This window comes from Hetaerina americana, unplaced genomic scaffold (assembly GCF_022747635.1).
Source record: "Hetaerina americana unplaced genomic scaffold, ioHetAmer1.1.p SCAF_3, whole genome shotgun sequence".
Lineage (NCBI taxonomy): Eukaryota > Metazoa > Arthropoda > Insecta > Odonata > Calopterygidae > Hetaerina > Hetaerina americana.
The window spans coordinates 67,424,653-67,439,446 of NW_027286874.1; the positions used below are offsets into that span (position 1 = coordinate 67,424,653).

The following is a 14,794-nucleotide window of genomic DNA, read 5'->3' on the forward strand; positions in this document are numbered from 1 at the left end:
GTTTTGTGTATTTGAACTAAAATGATTTAATTTTGGTAGTATAAGAAAATGCTATCATTTCAATGACTTGTTAACTTGCGCATAGGTAAGTGCTACAGGGTGAAATTACCGTGAAAGGTAATTCATTTTACACTCCTGGTGAACATATTACTATATCTCTTCAAATATTTTGGGTACTTCTCTGATTATAATTTAATGGTTGAATCATTTTCATCTCGTGCCGTTGTACCACTGTATGCCTATCATACACATTTAAATCATATTCATGATTAAGCCAATTTAACCGTGCTGCTGCAATTCCTGAATTCATTGATGCTGAAATTAAATTTCCATGAAATTTTTGAAGGGCAATCCTCCTCCATGGCATCTATCGTAATGATGGATTTTTTTTATTTGCAGGAGGGAGATAGAAACTTTAGAGTGTAACTTTTAGTATACCACTTGTAGAATGTTTTCTTAAACAGCCACTGAATTAGCCACTTACTCATGCCAACTTTCTAAAGGATCAAAATTATTGGCAAGACAATAGGCTTAATTAACAGCAATGCTATACAACAATTTCAGAGTGTAAAAATCAGTTGCCTTGATTGGGATGAAGTGTTTTCAAAGGAGCCCCCATATAGTCAAGTACCCGTTTCTTTTGTTTCATCTATATATTGTTATATTGTGTGAATGACAACATACTGCCTTTGTAATGGCACACCTTAACACATTATTCAGACCATAGATTGATGACAAATGATACCCTCAATATTTAAAGAAAATATCAGTGGTATTTCAAATTATCCTTTCTTTTTAGCTCTCTCAAAAGTTTTTTTTTCATAGACACTAATCAATTTAGAATACTGTAATCAAATCCTAATACTTCAAATAATGATAACTACCTTACGACAATTGTAGACTGCATTTAGAGGACTGACAAAGTAATAAGAGTTGGAAGCCAGAAGTCAGCCTCTGGAAGCAAAAGGCAAGGCAAATGTAACATTTAGGTCTATGAAAATCGTATCATGTATCAATTAGACCAGTCATTGTGGATTTGTGAGTTTCCCATTTGTTTGTCTCTCTTAATATACATTGCTACAGTTTTGCTTTAAAAGCTCTCAAAGGAGGTCTTAATAGCGTCCAATTTCTGTTGCTTCAATTGCATCTTTGCATGCCACAGTAAGAATGTACTAGACTGGGTTGAGTATACATGACAAGATTTATTCTCAACCTAGGTTTTGCATATATATAGTCATTATGACAGTGATGGCTAACATCGACAATTAGAGAATAATGAAAATTTAGGTCGGAGCATAGAACTACTACCTCAATGTTAGATTTTCTCCAAGACAATGTGCTTGCTGATTAATCCTATGGCATGGTACATAAAAGGTAAAAAAATGTCTTGCAATTTAAGATTAAGATGCTGCTTCCATCCATGAAAAATTATTTCAGTTGTCTATTGACCAAACAAAAAATTTATTTTTGGGAAAATTGGAAGTTTTATGGTAATTGAAGAAACGAGAAACATGATGCCTGCATACAAATTTGTGATGTTTTAAAGTTATTATTACAATGCAACATTTTGGGGATAGATTTATAAACTTCAAAGAAACCCAGGGTAATTGTGCAAACATGAGTCACAGGACCCTAATCTAGCTTGAAATTTCAATGTACACACACCTTCAGTCTTACAATTCTTAGCTTTCAATTATTTGGAATTTCCATTAAGTGGGATGGGAATAATGCCATTTAGGTGCATACGCCATACTCGACACAGTAAATTACCTATCAGGACCATATAGTTGATTTTCTATGTAGCATTATTTTTTGTTAGAGATCAATATGGAAATATGTCCTTGCTTAACTTGAAAGTGTCTCCTACATTTTTAGAAACGAGACAAATGAAAAAATAGCCTTTTTGCTGACAGGTAAATGAGATTTCTAAACAAAATTTGCACTTTAAGTGGATCAGGTGCAATAAATTCATCGATCAAGAAGTAGATGGATTGGAAATTTGTACTCAGGCTTTCAAGAACCATTTCCCATTATCTTAACTAAAATTATATTTATACAGGTAGTCATTTTTGTGATTTTCACTCTGCTTTATCCTGTGCACTCCTATTGACAAATGCATATAATGCCTTGAAACTTGAAAATGAAGTTAGCAGACTAAACAATATTGGGTCAAATAATGATTGTGTAGAAACTATAACAAGCAGTCTCAACAGAACAATGCTAGAATTGGGAAATCATCACAATAAACTTGTGATCACCAAATACAAATATCTCAAAGCAACAGAATCTAATTTTAAAGGTGTAGAAAGGAGTACAAAAAAAGGATAAATATGAATGGAAGCTTTAGTTTCTACATTCATATCTAAAATTGACACAAGATCATCATGGACAAAAATGTTCACACAAGGAGAGTCACCATGTCTAAAGGATTGAAAATCAGACAACCATATAAAATAGTCTTCTATCAAAACAGTTTAATGAGAGTCTGTAATACAAAATAAATTTCAAATGCGTCGTAAATATTACTTACAAAACGAGTTCAATAGAGCATCCTGGGTATGTAAATAAAATCATTATACCCAGCCTGTTGGGTAACTCCTGATAAAAATATAATATTCCCTAATTTATCCCTTTTTCATTGATTAGATAACACATTTCAGCAAGATGATAATTAAAAAATTAATCAAAATTTGAAACAATATGGACATGATACACATTCTTAAAAAAATCTTTTAAAAACATCTAATCGCAAAAGATATTTTCTGACATAAACCATGGCAATAGGAATTCATAAACATTATTCTCATAATATATTTTATTTTGTGTATGATCTATACTATTTGACCTGTAAAAAGATTAAACATCAGGGCATTATCTGTAGAAGGGCGAAACACCAGAGGAAGGTGCATGTGGGGGAGGAAGTGTACTGGGCCACTGAGCAGCATATTGACGTGCTGGGTCATACTGACCACCTCTGTATGCCGTGAGCGAAGGTGGGGCATGGGTGGGGGGAGGATTAGGATATGCCCCTGCACCAGTGACACCTGCTCCACCACCATGTGTGACTGGGGGATAGTAGGACGGTGCAGGGGGCAATGGAGGCTGTGCATACTGTGGTCCTTGGCCTTGTGTGGCAGGTGGGGCAACATAAGTCGGATAGGCTGCGGCATTTGACGATACTGGGGTTGCATAGGTTGTCTGAACAACAGAGGGTGGTGGAGTGGCATAGTGAGGAGGTGGGCCCGAGGCTGCCACTGCGGCAGCTGCTGCTGCAGCGGCCGCTGCTGCAGCTTGGTGGTAGGCGGCAGCCGCAGCAGCAGCTGCAGCCACTGAAGAGTCAGAGCTATCTTGTATAGGCACTGTGATGAGATTAGTCCTCATATGCGATGTGCTGGATGCAGAGCCTGTAGTACCAGCACTTCCAGGCACCACAGTTGACTGCGATGAAGCATACTGTACCATGGAAGGTGGAGGGCGACCAGGAGGAAGACCATAAGGGGACACCGTTGGCTGATTTGCACTTGAAGCCGCTCCTGAAATGATAAATATTTTTAATGAATTATCTATCATTGACAGAAAACTGACAAAGCAAGCACTGAAATTAGTAAACACTAGTTACAGAACTTACCTGAGACATAACTGGCTTCAGTTGAAGCCATTGATCGTGGATGACGAGAAGAATGAATATCAGTGACTGTGTTGTGCCGCCTGTGGTGTTCTCCAAGGTGGACCCGAGGGTCGTTTGCAGACGCAACAACAACTTGCTGCTGCTTAAGGCGAGCATGAGTAACCTTAGTCTCCTGATCTACCAAACCATGATTTTTAACATGAGCACCAGTGGTGGCCACAGAGAGTGAGAATGGAGCAGCAGTCAGGGATGCTAGAGGTTGAACAGGTACTTGGATATGGCGATGATTAATGTGTGCCTAAGGACATGTACAGGAATAAATCAATAAAATAACTATTTGAAAAACAAAGACCTCAGAATATTATTGCTATATCTTCCCATTTGCAAGGGAGGAGGGTAACTGCCATTTCATTTCAAGCATTTATTGTTTTTGTCCAGGGAATGGAGAAGTAAGGTTTTGAAACCATTGTCAATACTACACTTCAAAGGTAGCTTCAGATGTAAAATTTATTGGGAAGGACAGTGGATTACAAGTATAATAAAATTTATAGAACATTTATGAGCACTTTCTGTGGAATTCTATCATGCAGTATTGCAACATTATTTTATTATCAAATTATATCCAAATAAAATGAAGTTTCTGACACTTACATAACAGCATCATTTGTTGTCAAATTATTATAGCGAAAGAAGTCACATGTTCTGCATTGAATGAGTGGAATCGCGAATCTCCATTCAACAGATTGACGTTTATACACAGGTTCTTGGGATCATGCTCAGGAGTTCAACAGACTGGGTACCATACATCCCACATTATAATGACACAAAATATCCCTTGATACCATTTTATAATGGGTAAATCAATAGGTGATCACTAACCTGAAGGTCTCGCTGAGATAAGTATGTACGACGGCATCCATTGTTCCCATATCGTGTTCCACCATAAGTGCACATAAATACTGTCCCAAGGCCTGTTTGTTCAACACGAGACACCTTTTCTGCACATCGTGGACACACTTTATCCTCAAGCTTTGCACACGACAAGCAGAAGACATGCTTGCAAGGAATCTGTTACAAAAAATAACATATAGATGAACAAGGAAATTCTTTAATCAAATATACGGACTAACATTTAATGGGGTTTGTGAACATATATAAACAGCATGCATATGCATTCAAAATAAGAGGAATCATTTCATATCAGTAGATAAAAAAAGTCTTCCAAATGATCAAACGTAAACAAGTTTTCAATGAAAATCTACCAGTGTTTCTCAATTTTTCATGGGTGATTTTGTTCAAGTTTGCCAGATTGACAGCTTGGTTCTATAAATTTTGCAATTGTAATGTTTCATTGCCATGATGCTTGGCAAGCTGAGAAATTTGAACATGGATTACCAACAATTTCAATGATTTTTGCTCCACAGTCCCACAATTAAGGACTTGAGAATTTGGACCGTTTGGCATCCGGACTTTTCTACCCTGATGGCTAAGGATTTTTGCTGATGCTAAATTTTGAGAAATTAACAGTTCCTTGAGAAAGCCAAGTGGCTTCCCACCGCAAACAAGCACCCAACTTCCTCGATGCAACTATTTAAAATATGCTCTTCTGAACATTAATAGCTTTTACTAATGTTATCCACATCCTAAGATGCTGTGATGGTAAAATTTGAATAACTAAAACAAATTGAATTTTCAAATACAGTTTTCAAACTTCCTACTTCTTTGAGCGCTGCTAATAAATGCCAATAATTATCAGTGGAAGTGACACCTTAACCTCCATGTTTCAACAATAATTTTAATCTTACTGCTTTTAAGACAAGTTTTCGCAGTCCATGTGAAAATGCGATGCCCCACCAACTTCAGTTATAATGCCTTTTAGTTCTTACGTTTCAAAAAAGCCAAATGGAAGGTTATGACTACAGGTGACCATAATACAAAACAAACCACAGAATAAAAACTCCACTCAGTATGAAGAGCACATGCTGTTTTGTTATCATATGTAGTGATATAATATGATAAGTTTGATACTTTCAATATCTCACTGGCACCTCTTTTGTCATTGCACAAGTGAGCAACAAGATATTAACATCATAAAATAGCAAGGAGCTTAATAATTCAAATCCAAAATACTGCATTATTTAACTGAATATAAACATTATACATAAGTAAATATAGTGGAGTCAAAAGAGACAGTACTGACCATCTGGAGTAATAATAACATTCAGTATTGAACATTAACCCAAGGAGTTTTAACCGTCATATATAAGATACGGATTATTTTTTTAAACACAACTTTGGAAAAACAGTGCATCTTATATGGCACTAAATACGGTAGATAGTTCAGCCACAGAAATATTTTATGCTCCATCTCAAATTTATAGAAGTAAAAAAGAAAATCATATCTACTTTAACAAACCCTTTTCTCCACACATGATCATTGTTTTATTTATTACCATAGATATGGATGGATATGCTAACATTACTTACATACATTTCAATAGGGTCATAATAGAACTTTATCGTTTCCAGGCACAGACATGCCAGTGTAAGAGATGCACCCTGATTTTTCAGTTCAGAATTTACAAAAACTACTTCGATCAGACAGAAAAGATCCAAGTTATTTTGATGTTAACAAAATACAAAGAAAATTAACTTGTTACATTAAAAAATTAGCATTAAATTGTTGCATTGAAATGCATATTAGTGGATGACTCTGTTAAAAGTTACTCTTGCAGCATCTCCCGCAGTTTCTTTGGAATTTGTAATTCACAAATTCAAGTTTAAATGCAATATTATATGCCAATTCCTCTCCTAAGATCGCATGAGATTATTATCATTTAAACTTTTATGCAATGCCTAATTTCTGTGATTATTTTGATATTATTGAAATTTCAATAAAAGCATCGATTTTTGATGCCTTTTCGAAACTCCTTCAGGTAACATGATTTTGTTTTGAATGTGGTATTATTCCATTTTATGAGTGGTGACCTAGCACCCCCCGCCACATGCCCTTGCAGGGTATTATGTAGATGTAGAACTCTCATGCTAAGCTTGAATGCCCGTACACTCCAAGTTTATTGGGAGAGATACAATATATGTATGTATTAACAGTGGTGACATATCTGTCAACCAAACACATATTAGGTTTCAGCACCATATGCTAGATGTAACTAAACACACAACAGTGCACACATTTATGATTTCTCTTGGAATATTTAGGAAGTATTTTCAACGAAATATTGAAACTCTGTTGCTTGCTACTGGCTTAAAAGTGATATTATCGAAATTTATAATAGCAGCAATGATTTTCTATACCTAATGCAGGAAAAAATACATAATGGAAAGTATTTTTCCAGCAAATCCACTTGCACTTATAGGTCAAAATTATATATACCCCGGGCCCATGATTTTAAAGCCCACTTTGAAGTAAAAAAAGTGCATCTTAAGGGCCAGGAAATACAGTAACTTGTGAATGCATGTAAATATATATAAATATTGATTGGATGTTGATATTCTTGCTCAAAATTTCTACTTGTAATAGATTACACAAGCTAGCACATGGAGAATGTAGATCTGGTAAAAGGCATAAAAGAGGGAAGTACCAGATTTATGACAGAAGGATAGTGGTGAGCTGATTAATATCAATATGTTTGTAATAATATGATTAAAATGCTTCAATTTGTCAAAATGTATGCACAGCTACTGGTGATTTTATTTCAAGATCAATCTGAGATACAATGAGTTAAGCTCAATCAAAATAATGGATGGAACAGTGAGATATTAAGGTGGCACAGAGGCTCAATGAAATGTCAAGGTAAAATGACATCAATAAGATTAACAGGAATAATTTTTGTTCATAGGCAGTACTATGGGAAATATTATCAAACTGTCAGAATTGCAACATAATAGAAGCAATAGGAACTGTAGAGTCATCTCAAGATGGGATTGAGAGAGAGTCTTGACATTGGAGTACATAAGCGATGACTGTAGTGGATTTTTTCTTTCTTTTAAGAATATAGAAATCCTGAATAGAGGAGATATGCAGATCCATGAGGATGCTGAGGGATGTGATAAATGGGAGAACATTGATTTACGGGGAAAAGGGATGAACAGGACTCTGGATCACTGAGAAGGTCATACAAATTATGATTTTCCAGAAAAGGAAATAGGTGTTGTTGTAACGAAGATTGCTGGTATGTTTGTGATTCCTGAAAGAGCCATTACAGTTTGGGAGCCAATTATCCATTGACAGATACATATCACCACATGAAGGAAATCCTACAGTAATTGATGAACTGATTTAAAATGTATTGGAAAAAGTAAAAATGTCCTAGATTTAAACGTTTTGCTTACCATACGGCCATATATGAGGATAGGCTTCATACATTTGTCACAACAGTGTATCATAGGATTTAAAACTTTCTCCCCAATCAAATTTACACAGTGATCCCATCTCAGACGTAACATAGGCTCAGGAGGGCCACGGTCAATAGTAGTGAAAGTGGGTGCTTCTAGTTGAGAAATGTCAGCTTCAAGGTCAACTGGAAACATTAAAGAACAAAAAATTAAAAACCCTCACAGAGCATTTATACCATGATGACAATGGCACCATAACTATAAATAAATAAACAATTCAAGCCAGTGTAAAAGAAATCTCTTCTGCAATTCAGAAGGGCCAACTCAAAAAGGCTTCAAGAGGAATCTTATAATTAGGACAAATAGCAAAACATCTGATGAAACACTCGTACAATCATATTAATTTATTATAATAAAACTTATAACAAATTAAATAATGTTTGACTATTTTTACATGTAATTTAAGTTCGTATTTGCATTACTCTTTGCCATATTCAAGGAGCATAACAACAGTCCCCTCACACGGTAGACCTTTCTCTTTACCAATGGATATTCTTTGATTCCACTCATTCGTTGAATATGATCTTGAATCCAGGAAAGTATGTCTAGGACAACAACATAGAGTAAGTTACTCATTATTATTTAATGAGCTATACATTATATTTTTATGTGCATTTTAGCAGGGCTATGGAGCTGGGAGTTGTAATCGATTTAGGGCAGAATTAGAGTAAGCAAAAATTAAAGGAATTCCTTTGCTTCGAAATTAAAACTTTTTCATTATTATATAAAAGCATTGTTTAATTATAAACTCAATAATAAACAAACTGGAAATACAAAAAGATATTCACTTATACACTGAAATTGCCAGAGATATTACCATGATTGTCATGGCTATACAACCAACCTAAGTTAGATTTGACAGGTTTGATCTCTGATTTGAAAATAATAAGATCAGATTTGAAGAAATTAATGAAGGACAATCAGACAGACCATTTTTTCTGAACAAAAATTCTTCTGAGCACCTTCAGCTCCACCAAAGCTGTGTGATTTTTTGGGTACCAGATCTTCCTGGGAAACCATCAATTTTTAACAAAGGTAAAGGATATAACATTTAATACTCAAACACAGATGCTTACTTTTAGATGGCTGTACATTTTCATCAGGCTCGGTACACTCTTCAGCAGGATGCAGTCCAGTATCTTCTTCATCACTTTCTATTACCTGCAAGGAGGGTTTTTTAAAACAGCAAGAACATGGCGTTTGTGCTTCAATGCATGGAACAACTGCTTGAGTCCACATACCTTGACTGCCTTCTTTCCTCGCCCCCTACCTCTTCCCCTTCCTCTACCACGGGCTCTGGTCCTTCCACGGCCTCGTAGCCTTTTTGATGATCCATCCTCTCCATCCATATTCCTATTGTGTAACAAAAAAAATTAATGCTAAGTTTTAGGGCTAAATTTAAGCTAAAATTTGGGGCTAATTTATTTAAATGGCTTGTTTTAAATATCTAAAGAAGAATATAACAAAATCAAGATGAACAGAATAAACATATAGTCCGTCAATAAGTGGGTTAATCCTGTAAATGATGAAATAATGAAAATTAACTAGTACAAAGACATACTGAAATCGATAAATTGAGAAATTATACCTTCTAATTTTCAATTGTTAACGTCATATTCAGAAGAAGACTCAAAAGTTCCACCTTTAAACCACTTGATACACTCATTAAATCCCCATGGACTTCAAAATATTGCACCTAAAGAATACCGCTACCAATCAATAACTGCTAAAAGGTATTTCGTAGGAAACTACCAGATGCGTAAGAAAATTAAAAGTGGCAAATGTTTTGAGGAAAAGTGGTTGATAGACGTAATTTTATCAACTGGGTAATTGAAGATAGTCGATTCGGAGTGGGATCCTTGTTTCCCAAGTGAATTTTGCCAAATACTTGTGACGCGGACAGTTCATTCTCCAGGGATTACCAATTTTACTTGAAATGATATGAATAACTGTAATTCTGTGCAAATTGCATATGTTTTGGTAAATTTCACTTCACATGCTCTTCTCCTTACATGCCTTTATAGCTTAAGAAATCATAAGTCTACAAAAGAATGGCGAGAATAGTGCTATGCATCGATTGTTCATTCATATTTGTTGCTTCCAAATCAAGTCCCGGCTCCTCGAAATTCCTATTTACTAACTGAAATTTAAAAAATAGATTAGCCTATTCAGTACAGAAGTCTGATTCCCTGTTAACATTAGGTGCACGAAATTTCAATTTCTTGGGGTCAGCTTTTATTTTGAAGAAAAAATCTGACTAATTTGTTTCTACACAATGCGATTTCATCAAGTTGGCGCCGAATTAGCATAAATACCCACATAAAATACAACCTACAAATAAATATTCCGAAATAGTGAAAATAGACCATATCTTAATATTTACCTCTAATTAGTAACCGTATCTTCAGCACATAATACAACTGTTTGAAGCAAAAGATGCTACCTCACACCACCGTGCCATGATGGAACAACACCCACAGACATTATATCGACCAACCATTTCAATAACCTCGATGGCTTCGATGGTGTCGATGTAATCGAAGACTATAGAACTACAATATTGGTAAGTCGATATAAATTACTTCGATAATACCGCCAAGTTTTGTCTGTGCCGTCTTTACCATTCATGCGTTGTGTGCTAATTTATTTGAAAGGTTAGTTTGGATGGATGATATCCTGTCAGTAGTTTTTATCATTCGTAAAATCAAAATTTTAGGTAATTCTTTACTCCAACATTTAAAATGGGAAGGTTATAGTTGACTGGGCATTGTCTGCATGGTTAATTCTAGAGTAGAAAAAAACGTTTTTGCAACGAAAAGATTAAATTTTGTTTTAAGCATTGGCAAACATGCATTGGGTTCGTATATTGGGCAAATTTGTCTGCTTTTGATTCACGCTGAAAAGTTGTTTAATTTAATTTGAAATTTTTTTGTATAAAAGCATGACAACATTACAATACTTAGTGAATATGTAAAGTTATCATAGAGATACCAATTTTCACTCTGATAAGACAAGTAAAGCCTCATGTATGAATCTTCAGGAACTTAAGTTGACGGTGATACTCCAGTGAGTAATTTTAATGAGTAAAGAAAGAGTATTAATGACCATTACGTAATTTGTAACTTGCATGAATTTCAATGCATGCTGTATGATCATCTTGAGGCGTGTAAAATATTCTCCGCATGCATTGAGTCAATGGCGATGCAGCATATATATATATATATATATATATATATATATATATATATATATATATATATATATATATTTATTCAACTGCTGTGACATTTAACAAATACATAGTCTTCTGATGAACCATTTGATAAATATAACCTGCGCAAACTTTGTGTAATGTTATGATAAAGCTAGGTTTGTTGTAATACCATGTAATGATAATAATAATATTTATTTGTACAGGAAAATGCCTCTTGCATACTACTCAAAAGTACAGAGAAGAATGAAAAATTCAGGGATTCTTATTTATCCAGCCTTAATTCATTGTAAAATATGCTTTACTGTACGAAAAAATTAGGATTCAAATACAACGCGGCTCATTTTAAACGACAATGAGTGGAATGCAATAACTTTAATAATAACTCGGTAAGTTCATTACAATCATCATTTGTAATCTGTAGTCATTGTTTGTTAAAGAGTGAAGCTTGTGAAAAGAGCTCAATGATTTCTGTTATACTTCTCTGGCCCTGAAAATAGAATAATTGAAGCCAAAATTGATGTACAAGATCTTTTAAACGGAAAGTTTATGAATGTCTCAAAATGTTTTGTTGCAACAGAGATTTATATACCATCAGTTTTTCAACAAAATAACAGACCAAAAGTTTCATCGAGTTTTCGGAATATCTCCTCTATGAGCTAGGTAAACTCTATGATTTGTCTTGCTAAGAACATAAGCCCAATTACACATCATGGAGCAACACACATGCCATTGATATTTTGGAAACTAAGTGTATTGATGGGGACTCAAATGCACCAACCACCACTCACTTAATGCACATTCACACTGGTTAGTTATTACGAGTACAAACACTAATGCTATATACTTGAAGTAGTTAGTTCTACCAAAACCGAATCATCTATTTTTTAGTCATACACTTATCCTTTCACACATTTACATAAAGACTCATCCAAGCACACAATCTGTATCCGTACGATTGTTTAATATAAGGTGATCTTAATGTCCTAAGATAAGAGTGACTGAGGCAGTCAAAATGTGAATATTAGAATCCTTATATTTTAAACATGGGCAATAATACTTATACAAGGTACAAAAGATAGTACAAATTCTTCTTAGGGTCTTCACTGTATCTATCAGTGGCCCCATGCATCTCTTTGTTGCAGTCAGCCCTAAAATGATGCCATACCTAAAATTAGTAGATGGTCGTATGGCCTGATAATGATTGTCGTGTGTGTCAGGACTCAATTCATCTACATCTACTCAATACCCCGCAAGGGTGTGTGGCTGGGGATGTTAGGACACCACCCGTAGTTAAAAAAAACGCACGCTGAAGCAAAAAATTTATACTATCCACAAACAAAACATAGTATACATTCATGCTAGAACACCTAGATGAACACTTCCTAATAGAACAGTATTTTTGAAAACTGTTTTGTAAAAGAATGCATGTAAATATTAAGAAGCAACATTCAATTTTCTGCAGAACTTCTCTCTATGAGCCAAGGTTGTAAATTATTCAGACCTTGAATTCCTTTGCATTATTTAAACAATAACTAACAGAATTTATTTAAAATTGTACAGATTCTCTATTATGTAGTTATTATATTAAATTAAATATATCAACCTGCACGATAAAATCTGTTGTAAGGATATAAATGCTCTATTTTGCACAAAATGAGCTCCAATAAGCACTGAAATATGCCAAATGAGTTTATAAACCATCTTTAAATATCCATATGCTTACATGAACTAAAAATTATGTGAATTTGAGTTCCTTAACCTGTAAAGGCACGTGTGTATTGCCAGATATGTCCCTGTAACTATCATGGCAGTATGTTTTAAATGGAAATAAACTGGTGGATATTTAAAAGAAGAGAAAAATACATGTCCTTAGGGAAAACTGTAAACTAAAGGAAGCGATTTTTGGATTTTACAACATAATCATTATGACGACTAACAAATATACAAGGTGTGATCAAAAAAAGACAGGACTGATTTTATAACTTGTTTAATTCGACAGATACAGCTTAATCGATTTTGTTGCCCTCAAAGTACATGCCTTGGCTGACAACACACCTTTGCCAATGTTTCTTCCAGCTCTCGAACCCTGCCTGGCAAGTCCCCTTAGGGATCCTCTTCAGGTCCTCTGTACCATTAGTTTTAATGTCCGCAATACAGTGGAATCGTTGCCCTTTGAAGGTTGATTTTAACTTAGGATACAAAAAGAAGGTTTTAGGAAACTATGGGCCGGAATTGGCTTGATCCAGGAGTTCCTGAAAAGTGTCTGCACGTTTTTGTCTCTGTTCATCAGTCAGCACCCATGGGACGAATTTTGATGTGACGTGTATCATGCCCAAAATGTCTGACAGGATCCAAAATTAATGTTCACTTCCTCGGCTGTCTCCCTAACAGTTAAACGGCGATTTGCCCGCACCATATCGTTCACCAATTTGACATGGTTGGGGTCTGTCCAAGTGGAAGGCCGTCCCGTTCGTGAATCTTCATCTGTTAGAATCTAAACACTGGCTTTGACTCATTGCTTCAATGAGAAATGCTTGCTGAATCATTCCAAATGTCTTTGTAGCACTTTTGCCAAGTTTGAAACAAAATTTCACGCACACTCGCTGTTCCTTTAGCTCCTTCATTGCTGCTGTTACACACAGCGAAGAACAGGTTAAGACATGTACTGCTGCTGCTGCATAACGACTTGACATGAACAAACACAACACCTCTCGTTTTAGTCTTCAGATACATCGCTAGATGGCTCACTGTGTCTCGTTTTGATTGGTGGAACAGTTTGTGCAGAATAAAATCCAGTCTTTTTTTGATCACACCTTGTATTGTTGCTTGAGAGTGAAACAATTTGATTACATTAATGAAAAATGATATTCTGCCACAATTATTGATCAGGGAACAATTTAATAGTTGATGGTTAAATATACATGTAGGTAATCTAATAAATGAATATGTTCATGCAACTGGGCATGAAGAGATTCTTTGGGTGGGATTGTTTCGTAGTAAAAAATGTCCAAAACAATAGAAATGGGTAGGAGTAGAAATAGCCTCAGGATCATTGAAAGGTTAAGTAATGCATTACACAGAAAATAGAATTTAAAACATGATTTAATCTTAGCCTGCATATACTGAAATAGTATTAAAGTTCAAGGAAATACTTTCAATGTACTCACACAACTGGTATTTTTGGGCTGGGTATACAGTATGTTCTTTCTTCATGTGATGTCTTGCTGTCTCAGGAGAAAATGGAAATGGTGCTTGCAAAAAATACACCGGATGTGAGTTGTTCTTATGATCTAAACTCCCTTTACCATCACACAGTTAGGAATATTACATCATGCCTACTCCTTCCAATGTGACAGAGGAGAAAGAATGAATCATGTAGAGCCAAACACATCAAAAAAACTAAAAATAATCTTTGGAATCGACCTTAATCGAAATATATTTTGAGTCCAATGGTGAAAATCTAAACCTTAAATGTCCATGGAGGAGAATAATATGCAGTAAGCTGACTCTGTCATGATCATTTTGCTCCAAAGGAA

The 14,794-nt window shown here is 35.1% G+C and overlaps 2 protein-coding genes across 2 annotated transcripts in view; one reads left to right on the plus strand and one right to left on the minus strand.

Moving 5' to 3' along the window:
- Positions 1 to 2,454: 2,454 nt before the first annotated feature.
- Positions 2,455 to 10,520, minus strand: Hakai (E3 ubiquitin-protein ligase Hakai). Its single transcript, XM_071587598.1, has 7 exons — positions 10,428 to 10,520; positions 9,286 to 9,397; positions 9,121 to 9,205; positions 7,982 to 8,169; positions 4,508 to 4,696; positions 3,629 to 3,926; positions 2,455 to 3,533 (listed from the first exon to the last, which is right to left on the minus strand). Exons 2-7 carry the CDS (start codon positions 9,391 to 9,393, stop codon positions 2,872 to 2,874), a joined length of 1,530 nt encoding a protein of 509 aa, XP_071443699.1. The 5' UTR covers positions 9,394 to 9,397; positions 10,428 to 10,520; the 3' UTR covers positions 2,455 to 2,871.
- Positions 10,521 to 11,503: 983 nt separating this feature from the next.
- Positions 11,504 to 14,794, plus strand: part of LOC139690305 (glutathione S-transferase 1-like) — a 37,429-nt gene continuing 34,138 nt past the window's right edge. Inside the window, exon 1 of the mRNA XM_071587686.1 lies at positions 11,504 to 11,644. The gene's annotated coding sequence lies outside the window, so the exon portion shown is untranslated. The remainder of the gene's footprint in view (positions 11,645 to 14,794) is intronic.

Excerpts from the sequence above, each read along its gene's own strand:
- Hakai (XM_071587598.1), bottom strand. The coding sequence starts at position 9,393 with ATGGATGGAGAGGATGGATCATCAAAAAGGCTACGAGGCCGTGGAAGG. Across the intron at positions 4,697-7,981 it reads TCCTCATATATGGCCGTATG|ATTCCTTGCAAGCATGTCTT; the intron begins GTAAGCAAAACG and ends TTTTTGTAACAG. Across the intron at positions 3,534-3,628 it reads TGAAGCCAGTTATGTCTCAG|GAGCGGCTTCAAGTGCAAAT; the intron begins GTAAGTTCTGTA and ends TTATCATTTCAG.